The 19,190-nt window shown below is 36.5% G+C and overlaps 2 protein-coding genes across 7 annotated transcripts in view; one reads left to right on the top strand and one right to left on the bottom strand.

Moving 5' to 3' along the window:
• LOC120770117 (centrosomin) overlaps window positions 1-19,190 on the bottom strand; it is a 63,149-nt gene that overhangs the window by 8,806 nt on the left and 35,153 nt on the right. For 4 of the 6 annotated variants that reach the window (XM_040097294.1, XM_040097290.1, XM_040097289.1 and 1 more), the window contains 6 exons: window positions 10,520-10,563; window positions 7,488-7,711; window positions 7,249-7,407; window positions 5,395-5,490; window positions 5,011-5,214; window positions 792-1,064 (listed from right to left, as the gene is read on the bottom strand). In XM_040097294.1, coding sequence (XP_039953228.1) covers window positions 792-1,064; window positions 5,011-5,214; window positions 5,395-5,490; window positions 7,249-7,407; window positions 7,488-7,711; window positions 10,520-10,563 — 1,000 coding nt within the window. Of the gene's footprint in view, window positions 1-791; window positions 1,065-5,010; window positions 5,215-5,394; window positions 5,491-7,248; window positions 7,408-7,487; window positions 7,712-7,815; window positions 8,126-10,519; window positions 10,564-19,190 lie in introns of those variants that run through there. The other 2 variants (XM_040097293.1, XM_040097291.1) reach the window with 2 other exon arrangements.
• Window positions 14,186-14,800, top strand: LOC120772983 (lysozyme 1). Its single transcript, XM_040101895.1, has one exon. The coding sequence runs from the start codon at window positions 14,186-14,188 to the stop codon at window positions 14,798-14,800; it is 615 nt and encodes a 204-aa protein (XP_039957829.1).

Raw genomic sequence — 19,190 nt, 5'->3', positions numbered from 1 at the left:
GCGAACAGCACGACGTCCGAGACCCCAATCTCTGCAAAATGCGTCTTACTTTGCCTACGGTTGCCTGCAGTCGCACCTTCACATTCGGAAAGTGTTGAACGAAAGACATTCTTTTACTCTGATCATGTTTGACTTGCGTCACTTAGCTGATGCTGACTTCGTTCACCCGGATAATCGGTGGACGAACCGGCGAAAATCTGCCCTTAAGCAGCATTGCCACCATTTTTTCCACCGATATGTTTCCCCCGCCCCAAAACATCAAGTTTTTACAATCTCTAAGAAATGTCCTGCCGCCCGCTCGGACCGCGAGAGAAGAAGCAAGTCGTCCTCATACGCACAACACTTTTAGAGTGCCTCGAGCTGCCCAAGCAGAGAGTCTATCATAAGGTTCCAAATATATGGACCTCAGATGGAACCCCGCAGGCAGCCACGAACCACTGCAATCTCCACGCTCGCATTCATCTCGACCAGAGAGGCCCTACTGTTCCAAAATTAACTCCGCCAAAGTGTAATTTCCGGACAGCCAAGCTACTCCAGCCGTTGCACCACTCGATCTCAGCTTAGATAGTTAAACACCCCCTTGAAGTCAGCAAATATGCCAAGGTCAGACGGGCATGGCAGCATCCTCTCAGCTTGACACGTTGATCGTTTACATACATATGTATATTTATAGTGTCTCCCACATTTTCTGCTGTTCGGTGTATAACTATAATCGATTTCAGCCCATTTTCTTGCTTACTTAGTCTTATTATCTATTATTTTTCAAAAATCAATAAAATCTTGCTGCTTACCTGCAAGGCTGCAGTCTTCTTCTTGACTTCGGCTTCAAGATTCTTGATCGTATGCTCATGATCGCATTTCTGCAAGTGATTTTGCAAGGCCTCCGAGTCGCTCAAAGCACGATTGCCGCCATCTTGTTGCTGCTGCTTCTCGCGTTGCAAGAGCTGTTGCAGCGTACGACAGGCGGTGTCATAGCTTTTGCGCAGCTTCACCAACTCCTGTTGCGCATCGTCCAACTCGCACAATTTATCAGCCAAAGCGATCTTCTTTTCCTTCAAGTCGCGCTGCGTATGCGCATGTAAAATAAATTGTGAAATTAGTAACTTTGAAATCAAAAATATATATGAATGAATGTAGTGATGATGCTTGCGAGCTTTTGCATTGCATTTGAGTTGAGCTTTGAGTAAAAGTGTAGCAAAAATAAATGCAATTTATTTAGGTTCTCAAAATTTTTTACAAACATGCAATTTTTTTTACAAAATATATGTACATACATGTGTACTAAACTCAAATATCAAAAAATCCGTCGTAAAATACACACATAAATATATATATACATACATACAAGTACTAATGTTATATAATAGAAAAAGAAATTTATGATAATTTGTAAGAATATGCAACAAAATTGTATTGTAGTACAAGAAATCAGTGTAATGTTGAACGAGTTGTTGCGCATGCGTACTGAAAACAGCATAATTAACGCTCATTCACAGCGCCGTTGCATACAATGTTTTGTGCATAGAATTTTGAACGGCATTTAAGCTTTGATGTCCCTGAACTTGGCAACTGCCGCACGCCTCAAGCCTCGTGTTGGACCAATATTTAGATAGAGCGTTTGCAGCGTTATATAGTAATGCGTGAGTTGTGCTAAAAATTTCCAAATTTTGAATATACAAAACGTACGCCATCCACATTGGACAATGGGCTGTGCCGCTTATGCTGTAATTTTTTATAAAAAAAAAATGCCGATGAAAGTCACCAAAAACACAACACACCCAAAGACAACACGCTCACCTGCATACATTCCCTATCTGCGACTGGCGGCGTTTCGACGTCACCACAATAAAGGCTTGCTGCCGAAAAGTTCGCCTGCAACGAAGTACAACTGCCCGAGTGCGATGCGCAAGCACCGCCAACGCCGCCGGCATCACAGCCGCCAAACATGCTCGCATCGCTGATTGTATAGCGTATGGGAAATGCTGGCTCATGACCGCCATCATCCTCCAGCTCTTCACAGCTGAAGCCAACACCGCCATAGCCGCCACCATCACCGCTACTCAAGCCTAAACCGCGGTGGCGCGCACAACCATCGTTTAGATAACAACATTTGACAATTGTCTTGCTCTCTGGCATATCGTGTTCACACTTCTCCACCACTTTGCTGCTGCTGTACTTGGCATTGTTGCTATAGTTTACCAGCAATTTGTGCTTTAGCAAATATTCACCATGAAAATCGCCACGTCCCTTCAACATGTCGCGATAATTCATTTCGTATTGTTTATTACAATCGACGGGCTTCTCGTCGTACTCGTGCGCATATTGTTGGTAGAACTCCTCCTTTTCGATGGTGAAGCATTCGTTCTTATTGCGCTGCAGCTTGCCGATGATGGCACGGAAAAAGCGATTTTCGCGCTTGGCTAAATTGCGTTCGAAATTCATTTTGGTCACCATTTTTTCGTAGTCTTGTATGCGTTCGAGTAGGCGTGCAGTATTCGCGGTCTTGAGCGAAATTGTCGACTGTTGGTAGGTTAGTTGATGGGAGTGAAATCAGCAGTACGTGGATGGAAATAATTTTTAGGTGGATAATAGAAAATTAAATTTCGAAACAGCGTGAATACTTGTACTTTGTACAACTGCCGATATGTTAAATTTCGAAAACTCAAAACTACTCTCGAAACTATGGACTATGGAACAAAAGCCGGCATCAACGTGGTAGATTGTTGCTTCTCATTGGGTTATACGTTGTCTTTTGGAACGAGTACTTAATATAAAGAGTAATAAACCATTTCAAAACCTACTACTGAGCGTAAGAGAGTAAGCTTAAGACTTGAAAACTTTGTATGATAATTCCATATAATAAAAAATAAAAAAAATTTATAGCATATTGTACAACTTTTAAATTATTTAAAAGTGAAGTTCGAATGTCGATGTTTTTCGAAATTATTCGAAATAGTTTTCCGAAATTTCAATGAGTTGATTTCCAAAAAGATGAACTAATATTCAAAGAATTCTTTTCAATTCGAAATTAATTGATATCCGAACAAACTTTTCGAAATCGAAATTATTTGTAGTAGTTTTTCGAAATTTCAAGGAATTGGTATTTGTATAGGTATTCGAAGATCTTAAAAAAAAAATTTATTGATATCCGAATATTTTTTTCGAATTTAAAATTAACTGATATTCGTAGAATTCGAAATGAATTGACCTCCGAAAAATTTTTTCGAAATCGAAATTATTCGAAGCAGTTTTTCGAAATTTCAATGAATTGGATTTCAAATAAATACTTCGATATCGAAATATACAGGAAATATTTCGAAATCGAACTGTATTGAACAAAATTTTCAAGTTATAAATGAGTTGATATTCGTAGAATCTTTCAAATTCGAAATGAATTAATATCAGAATAATCTTTTCGAAATCGAAATTTTTGAAGCAGTTTTTCTAAATTTAAATTAATTTATTTTAAACAAATACTTCGAAATCGAAATGTATTGACATTCGAACAAAATTTTCAAAAAAGAAATGTATAAATATTCAAATACATTTTTCGAATTTGAAATGAACTGATAATCGAAAAAATTTTCCGAAATCTAAATTATTCGAAGTAATTCTGAATTTATTTTAAACAGATACTTCGAAATCCTCATGTATTAATATTCGAACAACATTTTCGATTTTGTTATGAATTGGTATTAGAAGAAATCCTTCGAACTGAAGTGATTTGACAGAAAATTTTCAAAATTGAAAAGAATTGGAATTCGAAAACATGTATCTTTCGAAATTAAAATGAATTTTGTTGAAATCGAATTAGAACTAGTTTTTCGAAATCATAATGAATTCTTATGCTAAGAAATCTTTCGACAAATCGAAAGAATAGGTGTTCTTATAAATATGTACATATTTTGAAATACATAGCAGTTAATTGACATACTAACCCACTTTGAAATAAAATGGTATTCTAACAAATATTTCCATATCGAAATTAATTTTTTGAAATCAAAACGAACTGATCTTTCGAAATCGAAATTAACTTTTTTAAAATCGAAAGAATTAATATTCTAACATGTAAAACAAAATTATTATTTTTTAATTAATAATTTAATCCTTTAATTACCAACGATTTTTTTTTCAATCGAAATAAATTGGTATTCTAGAAATTTTTTTAAATCGAAATGAGTTTGTATTGGAATTAGTTTTTCGAAATTGGAATGATTGGTTCTATCAAATCTAAAAATCCAAAACAAATTCTAACAAATGTTTCGAAATGAATTGATATTCGAAAAAAGTCGAATTCGAAAAAAAATTGGTATTTAAAAAATAAATTCGAAATCGAAGTTACTTGATATTCGTATGTTTCGCCCATCACACCACGTATATTCTAACTAAAAACTTTATACAATAAATGTGAATTTAAGACAAAATTTTTTACTACTAAAAATCCTCATGAACCTAAATTAAATTAATCTAAAAACTAAATATTAGATATCTAACAATCTTAATTTCTAATAGCTAACTAATTTCTAACTCTTTAACTACATATCTAACTAATAATTCAACTCAGAACTCTTTTTTATGAAACTTACTTGCATTTGGCTTAATGCATCCTGCTGTTCGCGCATGCGCTTTTCACATACTTTCATATTTGAAAATTCTTTATGGAAATTATCTTGTGTGGACTTCAAAGCTTCAATTAAATTGCTATTATCTTCCTTCAGATCGGCATTACACAGACGTAGACTTTTCAAATTAAGCTTTAAGCGAAAGTTTATAGCAATGAGAGGTTGATTTTTATTAAAAATATAGGAGTATAAAGGTAAAAAATTAACAATTCTGGCTAAAATGTCAGGGAGTTAAGACACTTCTTACAGTAATACATAGTTTTGTTAGTTTAATGTGAGCACCAAAGTCTTTGACAAACTGCAGCAACACCTCAACTCAAATGCAACGCAAAATCTTTATGCTGACTGCAACAAAATTGATTTATATGTGTATGCGCAACACACTTACCTCAATATTGGCCATATCCTTTTCCTTGTTCTCCATCATCTCCAAGAGTTCAGCATTTTGGAAAGCCAATTCCTTCACTTTCTCCTCATATTCCTTGATTGTCTCATCACGCTTCGCAAGCAACTCTTCGAACTTGTTGTTCTGTGTTTGCATTGCCATTATTTTACTCTCCGACTGTGTGACCATGCCCTCAAGCTCACGTATCTATGGTGTAGTTGCAGGTTGAAACGGGCAACCAAACATGTTGCAGCAGCGTATGTGGAAAAGTAAAAGATAAAAAAGAGTTTTTTGTGAGTTTAATTGAATTCATTTATTATTACTATTTTTTAGTTTATTTTATTATTAAATAATGCGTAGCAATAAGTTAAGTAAAATTATACAAACTTTTTGTAAAGTATTGACATTTTCCGAAATCTCTGAATGTCCTAGCAAATCGTTCATAAAACCGCTTTGCTGAGTCTTATCCAAATCGCGTTCCATCTACGGCGAGAAATGAAAGCGAATGGGTTAGTTAGGAGAACAGTTTCAAAACGACTTGAAGTGATTAGTAATTTTTGTTCTTAAATTATTCATATGAAGCTTAAATCAATATTTTTTTATTATTGTATTCTCCCTCTCTCTCTCTCTGTTATATGAAGCCTTTATTATCAGCGGTTTTCGGTTAAGCGAATTTAACCGAAAAAACCCGTTCTAACGTTAGTAATTTTTAAGTTATTGAAACGGACCGGCTTTTATATCCAGCTAAGCACTGTCCATTTGGTAGCAATCCTTAAATTTTTTTAAGGCATGTTCTCTACAAGCATTACCTCAGATATAACGATTTTTTATTCATATTGAATTAATCAATAAATTATATTTTTAATTGCTTATACAAATTTATTTTGCGGAAGATGAAAAAAATATATATTTTATTTTCATAATTCATTAAAAAAAATTTAATTTATTTTTGGACGATATATTTTTATCGAAAATTAAAAAATATATATTTTTTTGTATTTTATTTTACATTTTTTATTTAGGATTTTTTAAATATTTTTTTAGTTTAGAATTTATTTTAGGAAAAATAAAAAAAATAATATACATATGTTATTTCATAATTCATTTTAAAAAATTTAATTTAATTTAGGAAGAATAAAACAAACATATTTTTATGGAAAATTAAAAAATATATATTTATATTAATTATTATTTATATTAAAAAATATATATTTTTTATTTTATTTTACATTTTTCCTCTAGATTTTTTTTATATTTTTTTTAGCTTGGAATTTATTTTATAAAGATTAAAATAATACATTATTTATGAAAAATTTGAAAACTAATTACTTATTTTAATTTTTTTTGTGTTTCGAAAATTAAAAGAAGATTTTAAGTAGAGGAATGCAAAATAATTACATAATTTTCTATCACTTTTACATGTATTTTTTTTAAGATTAATATTTCGAAAATTGGATCTGTGATAACATTTTTTTTCTTATTTGTCAAGTTGTATCAATTTTTTTAAACTTATTTTTTTCGAAAATGGAATTTGCAATAATTTTTTTCTTATTGTAGAGTTTTATCAATTTTTTTTTTAATTTATTTTTTCGAAAATTGGATCTACGATTATACATTTTTTCTTATGGTAAACTTTTATTAATTTTTTTGAAACTTTTAATTTTTTTGTTCAGGTCATTATTTTTTATAATGATGTTTTAGTAAAAGTTCTATACATAATTTTTAGTGTTATTTTTAAAATAATTTATTTTAATCTGAATAAATATGATGGAATTTTCTATTTCGTTAACTGGAATATTAATATAAAATATATAAAAATAATAATTAAATCTTTTGTGAATATTTTCTCATATAAAATTATTTAAATTATTTTACTGCAACAAAACAAAATTTAAGTTAAATAAATCTCAATGAATTTTTATTTTTTTAATTGTAAATTAATATAAAATGTAAAAAAAAAATAAATAAATCAAATGTGAAGATTTCGTCATAAAAATTATTTTACTGCAATTAAAAATTTTTGTATGATAAATAAATCTCACTGATTGTTTTAATATATAATCAAATAAGTATATTTTCTCAATATTATTATTTTTTAAAAATATTTTTTAATATTATTATTTTTTAAAAATATTATGATTTTTAAAAATATTTTTATTTGAAAAATATTGTTTTATTTAACCTAAATTCAGCGTTTTTCTTTTCTAAAATCCCTTTCCAATTTACTAATTCTTTACTCACCTCCAAAAACTGTATCTTCTGCTTGAGCTCCTCAATAAAAGCCTGCCCCTTTGACTCAGTTTCTTTCTGTATCTCCTCCATGTGATTCATAGCCTGCGCAGCTTCCTTTAATAACTCCTGTTTCTGCTCCAGTTCCTTACGTAAAATTTCAATTTCAACCTGCACAAAAGAAAAAAAAAGATATTTAATGACAAACAATAAACGCTAAAATATATTTCATATTATTAAATTGTGCGTACCTTTGTTTCGATCAGCTGCTTCATAAGCGATTCATGACCCTCGGCATTCGCTTGATGATAACCGGGCACACTCTCCTCGAGAAAATATAAACGCAGCTTCAAATTGAAATTCTCTTTGCGCAGCGATGCCATTTGCTCTTCGAATTCGCGCACGGAGCGACCCTGCACCGGCGGCGAGGTCGTGCCGTGACCCTGTAGGCTGACACAGGGAAATCCAACACCATCTGCGGAGAAGACGAAATATTATATTTATTTATTTTGTTTAAAAAAAGATTAAAGAAAAATAAAAATAAAGAAAACTTCATATGCTCAGCGCTGCGCTTTATACCATCCGCACTCGAATCTGTCTCACTGAGCGGCGTGTGTGGACTGCGTTTGAAGATAAATAATTTCTCTTTCGACTCCTGCGTACTATTCATGCTGCACACACTGCGACGCATGGCGACGTTTCGTTTTCTTTTTTGTTGGAAATTCTAAACTTTTCTGCTTTTTTTATTATTTAATTATAATACGCTAATTGCTTTTGCTATTGTTGTCGGTATTTGCAGCTAATGCGTGCGTTGTGTGTATATGTGTTGGTAGTGGTTCCAAAACTGAGTGGTTTATTACAGTTATTTGAAATTTTTGTTAAATTAGTTGTTCAATTTAGTTTTGAAAGTACGATTATGAAAAATTATCTTTTTTTATTTTTCTTTTTTACACAATTCAAAACTAATTTTCAACTTTAAGTCAAAAATTTGTACGACTTTTTCACTTACCTACTATGAAAAGTTATTGAACTAAGTAGTAGAAGAAATATTGAAAAATGTTTAAGGCAAAAATGTACGAAAATGGGATTTTATGGGTTGAAAACATGACTATCATAGTGAGCGACTGTGGGTTTGAAACCCAACTCTCTTATAAACTGTGGTTCATGCCATGGATAGATATTTAAGGTGGTCGTCTACCTTCGTGGTTTGAAAAAATCTGGATTTTTTATTATATATTTCTAATGTAGACACAACCAAAGGTAGGTTTTTTGTGTTTATTCATATAGTTAAGGGAGTGAAGTATTCCTACAGTCCGCAAGCAGTCAATAGCCAGACTCACGGTAAGTAACTCGGTTAATATTATCTGGGTTTCCTGTCATATAGGTGGAAAAAGCATGCCGCATCATCAGTGCTGTCATCACAGCAGCGGCATGCGCCACTTGCAGATCACACTTCTATCGAGTGCATCGATCATAACCATCCATCCAGCGCCGATGGCGTTTCGGACATCTTAAGTCGCCAGCAACACTATTCTACTGTATTTTAGCCATCTAAGCTATGCAGCTTCTACACTTTCAATGACGTATTTTATAGCTCCTAGAGTTCATCTGCCGGGTCTAAAGCTGAGTTTTCTAGGGGAGAGTCCACCAACATTGTTGATAGCCGCTTCGAGTCTGGGTTTAAGTAGCTTTTCAAAGAGTTTTCTCGCTGTTTCAAGAATGCATAGTGGACGGTATGGCGATGGTAAGTTGAGATCTCTTTTCCCTTATTAATTAGCACCAGACGTTGCTTTTTTCAGGGTTCAAGGAATATTCGGCTTCGAGACAGGCGTTGCACGTATTCAATAGTACTGACGGTCGCACTGCAGCGATTATTTTCAGAATTTCTGCTGGGATCCCATCCGGGTCGGGAGATTTGTTGGCCTAAAGATTGCGAATGGCTAGTTACAGCTCTTCGAGTGTAAACGGAGGGATTTATGGAAATCTTAGAATCGGTTCTGGATAACTAGCCCTTTTATAGGGGTAGGGAAGAGTGCGGATGGATCGTATGGGAATAGAAGGAAATGAAAAGACAGACGAGATGACTCGCTCGGGGGCAGCTGGAAACACCACTTAGACCACTCAGCTGATTGAAGGGTTGTTTGAAGCAATGGACCCTAGAGAAATATCTCAGGTCTTGGAACGCTGGTTCACGGGGCATACCACAAAGTCACTTTGGAATATTATTGATAATAGACAGACGAAAAAATTTCTACTTCTAGGAACAAAGGAACTTAGTAATATTGTAGCTGGTACCCTCTTTGAAGATCCCATCTCCCTGAAGTTACTTTGTGGTATTGATGATAGACAGTCCAAAAAGCTTCTACTTCTAGTCGAAAAAGGAATTTGTAGTATTCTGGCGGGTACCTTCTTTTAAGATCCCACCTTCAGATGATTGGAAAAGTGGATTCGCCAAAATACAGAAGACGCGGAGGATAATGCGACGCTGGAACAATATTTATGCGAATACCCAGCCATCAGTCCCGATGCTCCAACTTAAGAGACATGAGATGATAAGGCAGCTGGAGTAGAAAAACAATATTAACTCCACTGAGTTGCTGGAGAAGGCTTAATTTGGTTATCAAATGAACCTAATGATGGCCTAACTGCGGCCCCTGCGGTCTGGCTCGAACGCGTCCAACTTTTCTATCAACAAATTAACCATTCCTGCAGTAATAAATCGGGAAATCTTCTGAAAAGTTTTGAAATTGTTCTTGAACCGTTTAGAATCTGCTCTTAGTCATAAGACTAATCCTTCTTATCCAACTTGAATTGAAAAAGTCAAGTGAGCACTATTAAATCAACAAAGCTGGACTCATTCTATTTATAAGGGTTTTGCCGCTGTGTGATTAGTATCGTTACGGTAAATCTATAAAACATCTCAAATAAGTAATAACTTAAATTGTTTGGAATATCATCACTTTGTTAAGGGTTATTCCGCTTTTTAGAGCCTAAGGTCAAAACCACTGGGCTTTCACTGCTCTACCGAACTAAGGACGCTATCTGCCAACGAAATAAATCGACATAACAGGTTTGTGAAGGTATCAAAGTACTTTCTCGGTATCTGAAAGTTCGACCCATTTTCAGGAATTTTTGATTTTACCAATCGGAATTCAGTGCCGAAAACCTAAACCAACCTAACTTCTTTTGTCTATTTATTTTTCATAGCTTTAAATGGATTTCTTAGACATATAGAATGCCACTACTGTGTATAATGCATGGCATGTTGTTACATAATACTCACATGAATGCTCCATTGTAACATCCTTCAGTGTGCTCGGACTCGTGCTGCAAAGAAAAAGAGAAAGAAGAATTAATTTCGAAACATTGTTCTAAGCTAAACACACAAGTAAACTCTATGGACGATATATATGTATATGTTAAAGCCAAAAACGAAAAAAAAATATAAAACTCGCATGTAGAATTGGCAAGCATGTTTCCAGTTCACAATTTCGCCCACTTGAAGCGATCAAATTAAGGAAATAAACCATGAAAAGCGAGCAATTGCAAAGGCTAGCAAATTTTAAGATGCAAACGAGGGAGCAAAACAAACAAATAATACAACACAAACAAGCTTGTTTGTGTGTCAGGCTATCACCCGTGATATATGTGCGCTCGGATCCGCGATGGTACTTAAGTCCCGAGGCACATTAGAGTTCACTCCAACGATCGACGCGCACAAATTCAATGTGTTTGTTTTGTGTTTAATCTCGTTGCTTTGTTTTTAACAGTAATTATTATTTTTTACTTTCCAATAAATGAGGCATGACGCGGTGGCATATGCTTGCAGTTGGGCGCACCACAAGGCTGCCGCGAGATCACCCGTCGATCGCCACTGCGTGAATTATGAACACTTTGAGCCGAACGACAGAGCATATGTAACATTAGATGAGAGCGTAGCCAACGCGCTGAGGCACCACAGTAGGTGGGCGGCGTGTACTTGAGTGCAAGTGTTGCACATGTGGCTCCGGTGTATGGGAGTATGTGTTGGGCCAGCGGGTATTAATGCACTTCAATGGCACCGCAACGTATTGCTGGGTTCATGCGTAGCCAAAGAGCAACAACAAAAAGAAAAATGAGCAACATACTAAAGTACATTTTAATTATTGCATTACGGAAGTCTAAATATGTGCGTCTGGAGTTGATCTGTAGTTTTGGAAAAATTATAGCAAAGTAGAGCGACGGCGATTTTTTCCGCGAAAGAGAATTAGTGGACTATAAGATAAATTAGTAATTGAATAGTTCCTACCGAGAAGGAAAGAAAAAAGTTCCTTGAAGGAGAATTAATGGATTACATCATAATAAATAATTGGCAATTTAATAGTTCTTACTGTGAAGGAATTAAGTAAAAATTTTTTTTTTAGATTTTTCTGCAAAAGAACAATTGGAAATATCAATTTGCCAAAAGAGATAACAAAAGTTACGATCTGGTGAGGCCCAATGGCCAGTTAAATAGTATATTCGGAATCGCTCCGAATGCTTAGAGCCAAAGAGGTTTTGTAGCGACAAGAAACTTTCTTCAAACAAATTGATTGAATTCCGTTGAATCCTTTATCGGATTCCGAGTTTCTTCCGATTATGGAGATCCGATGGAGGATCACGAGGCTTGATTACTTTCCATTCCCCACGAACTTACTAATTTGCCAAAAAGAGAGGAAATAAAGTATGCTGTAGTATGGCCCAATGGCCAGACAACTCGGTTCCGTTCGAAATGCGTAGGCCCGAAGAGTTTTGGTTGATCTTGTAGCGACAGGATACATGTTCTAAAGAATTTAACTGAATCTTTCTGATTTGATAGTTATTTGCTGGATATAAAACCCAGCTTCTTTCCTCGTTGTTGTTGTTGTTGTTGCAGCGGCAGAGTTCTGCCGAGTTGACAGTTCTGGAACGGACAAAACAATTCGGGTCCATTCCTTTTACGCAGACCTGACTGTCTTGGTAATGGTTCTTCGATGGTTACGTAGATTCATTAGGGAACCACGAGTTTGGCTCTTCTATTGTATTGTTCTATTGTATATTCTATGTTAGACGGCTTATTGGGTTAAGAAATTCTTCAAAGAAATGAGTTATTATTATATTTGAGTTTGGTTATAATATTATTGAGTTCGGTTTCGTATGAGAGCTGGAAAATCAATTCTAACCAAAGGAAACTTCTTCAAAGAGATATGTTCAAACTGAAAATCCACACAATACATTAAAATTATGATTGTCATGCACAGCTGATTCCAACCTTTAAATCCTTATATTATTTAATGAGCTTGGTTTCATTTGAGAGCTACAAAGGGGATCTTAACCAACGGAAACAACTTCAAAGGCTCATGCAGTACAAAAACTGTTTGGGAAGGCACTAATGAAGTTCTCGACAGCAAGTAGTGTAAGTTCTGTGTTCACTTTTAGGTGATAAGAAGTCAGTAAGCTACGATGATGAGCTGAAAACCTACTTCAAATGGACTTGATCCAAACTGCACTCGGTACGCCATTTTTGGATCAATTCTGTCGAAATTACACGTTTTGGTATCTAGTATTTTTTATTATTTATCCCCTCAAAACTAATACGGCTGTGTAAACTGATATTGAGCAATACAAAAAGCTTCGTCACGATGGGGAAGGACCGTTAGTTCTGCTTTCTCCAGACTGGATAAGGAAGCGAATCAAATGGGTCTGGTATAGAACGAGGACAAGACGAAATATCTCCTGTCATCAAACAAACAGTAAACGCACTCACGACTTGGCTCCCATGTCACTGTTGACAGTCAGGACTTCGATGACAACATCTGATGAGTCGACGTTATGAAGATTTATGGTCCCTTGCGCATTGGCAACGACGAGTATCCCATTCGATCGATGGAACGATGAGCTGTACGCGATATACGACGACATTGACTTAGTTCAGCGAATTAAGAGACAGCGGCGAAGCTGGGTAGGTCGTGTCGTCTGAATGGACGAAAACATTACAGCTTTGAAAGTACTCGATGCAGTACCCGCCGCGGGAAGCAGAGGAAAAGGAAGAGCTCTACCCCGTTGGAAAGACTAGGTGGAGAAGGATCTGGCCACACTTGGAATCTCCAATTGGCGCCAAACTGCGACTGGCGCGCTCTTGTAAACTTCGGCTATAATAAGAAGAAAGTAAGGCTTAAAATAGGCAGACTACACAACAACAACAACAAAGACTGTGTCAAGATTACAGAATTTAAAAATTATAGCCTTTGACGATCTTCTGCTTAACGGTTAGGCGAGCACCATGGATTATTATTGATACTAAAGGTAAGTTAACTTCCGCCTTTAACTAATTATGAGTCAGAATTTGCATTGATATAAAATATAAAAGAAAATAAAAATATTCTTTCCATTCACTTTGTGGCGCGTAGTCAGCTGTTCGTGTTGTGAACGCCACTGTAGCAGTAAACAAAGATGCGCGTACCCGCGATAACGATAAATAATTCTCACGCCATTTTTATTCTTTAATATTCATTATTAAACACATCAATGATCAAAACAAACTGCAATAAATAAAGACGTGCGATATCGCAGCTGACTGTGGGGGCAAAGAAGCGGAGGCGACTAGTCGCAACAAAGCCGCTGGCGAGGACGTCCAGAATGTAATAGTGCAACCCGTAAAAAACAACAAAAACGACAGTCACACTATGTAATTACCATAATGAATTTTCGCAAAACATAAAACCGGTTTGGACCATAGTTTTGTTGTTGCGTTGTTGGTTCTTAAATTAACTTTTCTACTGACTTCCCCCAAACGCATACGAAAACGATGCGCCGCAGCGCAGTACGACATTTACCAGCAACGAGACAGCTATCACCCATCAACTACATCCGCGTTCGTATAAATTTCCAACGCGCACGCTTCAAAACTATTTCCCCAATTCGTTTCCATTAATCAAAAAACGTCAGGCAAATGAAGTGCCAAAACGTAGCGCGTCACCGCCGTCGGCCTGAAGAAGTGTCAACAGCAACAGCCGTGCAACGATCACTGCCAACATTTATAGCAACTGCCGCTGCCAGCAGCACAACCACCGCCACCGCAGTCACAACCATTTGTTGCTGCATTTGGCTGTTGCTCGTGCACGCACCCGCCCCCACCCAGACGCGTCGTCTGCAACGCTGCGAACTCGCCGGCCAATTGTACATATTGGATGTGCCGAAATCGGAGCTGTCGCTGTGGCTGTGCATTGCCCATTACGAGAGTCGCTACAATACGCACGTCGTGGGCAATCGCAATGCGGACGGCTCCAGCGACTATGGTCTGTTTCAGATCAGCAGTCGCTATTGGTGTCAACCGGACAATGGCACCAAATATTACGCGTTCAATGAGTGCAATGTCAAATGTAGCGCTTTGCTGCTCGATGACATAACCGAGGCGGTGGACTGCGCCAGGACTATACAACGGCGTCAGGGTTGGAGCGCTTGGAGCGTTTACTCGGTGTACTGTAATCGTACGCTGAACGAAGTGGATGATTGTTTTGAAAGCGTTTCCGAAGAAGTGATTGTAGACAGCAAGATTGAGAAATAAAGGAGTTCTGCGAAGTTACTGTGTGTGATTTTACCCAATGTGTTCTGAATATATATATATGCATGTAAAATATCTAAATTTTATAATAAAAATTACAACTCACGTTGTGTTTTATATAATTAATTCGAAATTCGGAGATTCTGACAATCCTTGATCGGCTAAAAATTCAGATCCCGGTTCCATTCCGACTGTTGTGGGAACGTTGTTTCTGTGTGTGGTGAACGCTAGATTTGCGTGTTGTTGCAAAGATTATCTAGTCTCAGTTAAGATGATGAGGTTCAGAAGTTGTCATCGAGGTTATACAACGGTAAGCCCAGGAAACGTTATGTTTCGATGGGTTGGGACCATAGGGAGAGGGGTGTTAGATGTGAATTCCTACAACAGCCGGTTCTACGCATCGGAATTGACAGGATTTTATCCGCCCTAGGGTTGTTATTTCGGAGATCTAACCTAGTTTAGATCGGTAAGTTTTTTGGGTGTTAGCTGGGCATGCGAAGAGGTGGTTAGAGTCATATGGGGACTCATTGCATATTGGACAAATATTTGGTGAGTCTGGATAAGTAGCAGTTTAGCCTGCTACAGTATTTAGAACGAAGCTGCGCAAGGATCTTTCTCGATTCTCGCGGAAACTCGAGCTTGACGTCTGCAATGGGTGGTGGTTGGACTCCAAGTTCGCCATTCACCGAGAGGGAGTCGGTGGAGGCCAGTGTAAATGGCAGTCAGTGCAAGTCTGAAGTTAGATGGGACCGAAGATTAGTCAGAGTATTGTCTTATGTATGTCGTCGACGTAAATTCACAAATTCCGTTCGCAGAAACTAGGACTGATGTAAGGAACGACTTGGCGCATCATCTTAAATTGAAAGCGCATAAAGTTTGTGCAAGAATTGAAGCTCGACCTTCCTAAATGATATCGCATCGCTCTACGGGCTCTTGAGAAGTTCCAAGAAGATCCGACGTTTTCGAGCCAAATTTTGTTCAGCGATGAAGCCCATTTCTGGCTCAATGGGTATGTAAACAGGCAAAATTCCCGCATTTATGACGAAGAGCAACTTGAAGAGATTCAAGAGCTGTCATTTTATCGAGAAAAACAATGGTTTGGTGTGGTTTGTGGGTCGGTGGAATCATCGCTCCACACTTCTTCAAAAATGATGCTGGTGAGAACGTAACCGTTAATGGCGACCGTTGTCGCGACATGATAACCGACTATTTGATGCCTGAAATTCAAGCTTGTGATCTCGGCGACATTTGGTTTCAACAAGACGGCGCTACTTGCCACGCATCGCATCAATCAATGGATTTATTGAGAGAACACTTCGGTGAGCAGATAATTTCACATTTTGGGCCGCTCGACTGGCCAGCAAGATCTTGTAGTATCAGACCGTTATACTTTTTACTGTTGGGATATGCAAAATCTAAAGTTTATGCTGACAATCCCGCTACGATTCAGGTCTTGGAGCAAAACATCATGCGTGTCATTCACCAGTCGAAATGCCCGAACGAGTCCTCTAAAATTGTACTCAACGTATGGACCATCTGAGACGTAGCTGCGGTCAACATATGTAAGAGATAATCTTCAAAAAATAAATGCCAAAGAAATTTCTTTCGAATGATAATAAACATTCTCCATTAAATATGAAATTTCTGTGTTTTTTCTTTAAAAAGTAGGGACCTCGAAATGTTAACTCAATTTAAGTGGTATTTACAGTAAAATATTGTCCATAACTTCGCATTTCCATACATGGAAAATGAGGTTATAAAATATGCCTGCTGAAATATGGCTTATAAATGGCATGCCATCAATTTATGGCTTTGCTATATAGGGAAATTTGTGCAAATATTCAAATAAATTAAAGATTTTGTTGCAAAAATGAGAAGTTATTTTCGACTGATTGAAAGTAAACGCCAAACAACACCCATAAACGCCTAATTGTGAAGTGAAGCCGAGCAACAAGCTCCCACAGCCAAGCCTTTACATCTCTAATTTGTGTAAACTTTGTTGTTTTTTTCCCTGTAAAAAGCGTCATAAAGCAACCAGTATGGAAATGTCAAATGCGGGTGAGTGCCCGCCACCGCCTCCTCTGTCATGTACTCAAATGTAGATCAGCCGTCTGTCTGTGAGTTCAATGCACGCAATGATGCGTAACATTCAATTTCGTTCATAGAATTCAAATAATATAGTCGAAATGCATGTTTTTTCGGTTTTTTTTTTTGCTTTTTGTTTCTATACAGAGTTTTGTTCGATTTAGTCAAAGCTAGAAGGTGACTGTGTATCCATTCTATTTGAACGCCACAATTTATAAATAAATAAATAAAATTACGTAGAGTTGTCAATATGGTAGGTTTACAGACAAGCATAAAAGCAAATATATACTTCATACATATGTACTTATGTATATATAAAGAAAGCAACATAAAAATGGGAGACTGACACGCTAGACGAAGAGCCCAACTCGTATTTATGCGCATCAGACGGCGGAGTATCAAATAGACATCAATCAGAATGAAGACATACATACGAACACAACTCTTATTACACAAACCCACAAAGACAAAATGGGAGAAAATGTAGCTGCTTCCACGACAAAGATGTTATACCTTTGATGCACGAACGCAAAACTTAAAATAAATAATGTAAATTCAAGAATCCGGTTCCAAGAAAGTATTTATAAAGCTGGACACAGCTTAGCAGCCATTTATTGGTTCTTAGGTTCTTAGGTTCTAAACGAAAAAACTTGTAGCAACATATAAAGTGGATACTGTCAATCAAATGGAAGCCGCCTTATAACCAAATATATCAAATTTGACCCGGACAAATTTAGATGAGCAAGCCGAATCAATAATTGTTTTTTCCTAGATTGAGAGTTGTCCACCAAACCTTCATAAATGAGCATAACATCAAAAAAGTTAAAGAAATAGCGCTTGAAAATCATCGGATTGGCTTCAGAGAGAGAGAAGAGGAACAAAACTTTTTGGTTGATGAAACGTATGAACATTTTGTTTAATATTTTGGCCACGAAACATAGCAAAACTTTGGTTAATGTTACGGGTGTGAAGCGTACCAATGCTGGGCTCGTATCAAGAATCTTTTAAAAAATTATATCATATCATTGTATAAAGGTTGCAAAAGAGATGCTTGACAACAGCTGAGGACCCTACATGCCGTTCTCACGACAGTCGGGTCTAAGTAAGCGGAACGGAACCAGGTTTTTATTTGGCCAAGGTTTGACAACTCGGCACCATTCCTCGATATTGTTTCAGGAATATTTTATGCCCCGACAACAACAACAACAACTCTACATTCATCAAACACATCCTTACCACTGACGAGACGTGAGTTTCTGACAAAGAAGCTGTTTAACAATCTAGCGAATGGCGCTTCAGAAATGAACCGACACCGAAAAAACTAAAATTCGTTGAAGGCACTAAAGGCCAACACAGCCGAGAGCTATAACTAGTTTACAGTCATTTTGGCACTATGCATGTAATAAGGCTACTTCTTGCCAATTTTGGGTTGCTAAAATCGAAAATTATAGTAAAAATTGCCTAACACATACGATTTTTTGTGTTATAGTCAACGGGTGTAGGGGTCCAAACACAACCATTAACAAAAATGACAAAAATAGCTGCACGTGAGGGGAATTTTTGAACTCCAATTCGTAATCAGGACACCTCAAATACCCCACAAGTCCTCTTAATTTTTCCTTCAGATTTGTTGGGTAGTGGAAGGGTTAAGGAGTGTTCTTTTGAGGCCCATAATAAAGTCTTGTGTCAAAATACGTCGATAAGTGTTTTTTTTTTGGCAAAATTGATCAGATGATAAGCTCCATTCTGTTAATTGTTGGTATTTTGAGTGATTTCAACTGAGATTGTTCGAAAATTCGTAATCAAGACACCTCAAATACAGCACAGACCGCTTAGCACAACAGTCGCAAATTTTTTCTTCAGATTTGTTGAGTAGAGTAACCAGTATATGGAAAATTGGATTAAGCGTTGGCATGCTCTTAAGGGCTCGGGAGTGATTTTGAAGGCAGTAATAAAGATTTGTGTTGAAATACGGATGAAAAGCTATATTCTGTTAATTTTTGGTATTTTGAGTAAATTCAATTGAGATTGTTGGAAAAATCTATCGAATTTTTTTTTATGAAACAATACTAGATTTGCTGATGAGATTTATTTTAGCGAATATTCTCTGACTTTTGATTTAGAGAAATATTTTAGGGTCTAATGAATCTGAAGATACTATGTCATGAAGGGTATAATAATATTGAGAAAGAAAAGATAAAACATAAGAAAATATATATAAAATAGTAATGAATCTATGTATGCAGGGTAAGCAAAGGAGTACCACTGAAGGGAAGCAAGCATGTTTGGAACAAAGCATCACTCTGAG

Source organism: Bactrocera tryoni, chromosome 3, assembly GCF_016617805.1.
Source record: "Bactrocera tryoni isolate S06 chromosome 3, CSIRO_BtryS06_freeze2, whole genome shotgun sequence".
NCBI lineage: Eukaryota > Metazoa > Arthropoda > Insecta > Diptera > Tephritidae > Bactrocera > Bactrocera tryoni.
Note: the sequence above shows the minus strand (reverse complement) of the source record. Positions and strands in the feature narration are given on the sequence as shown.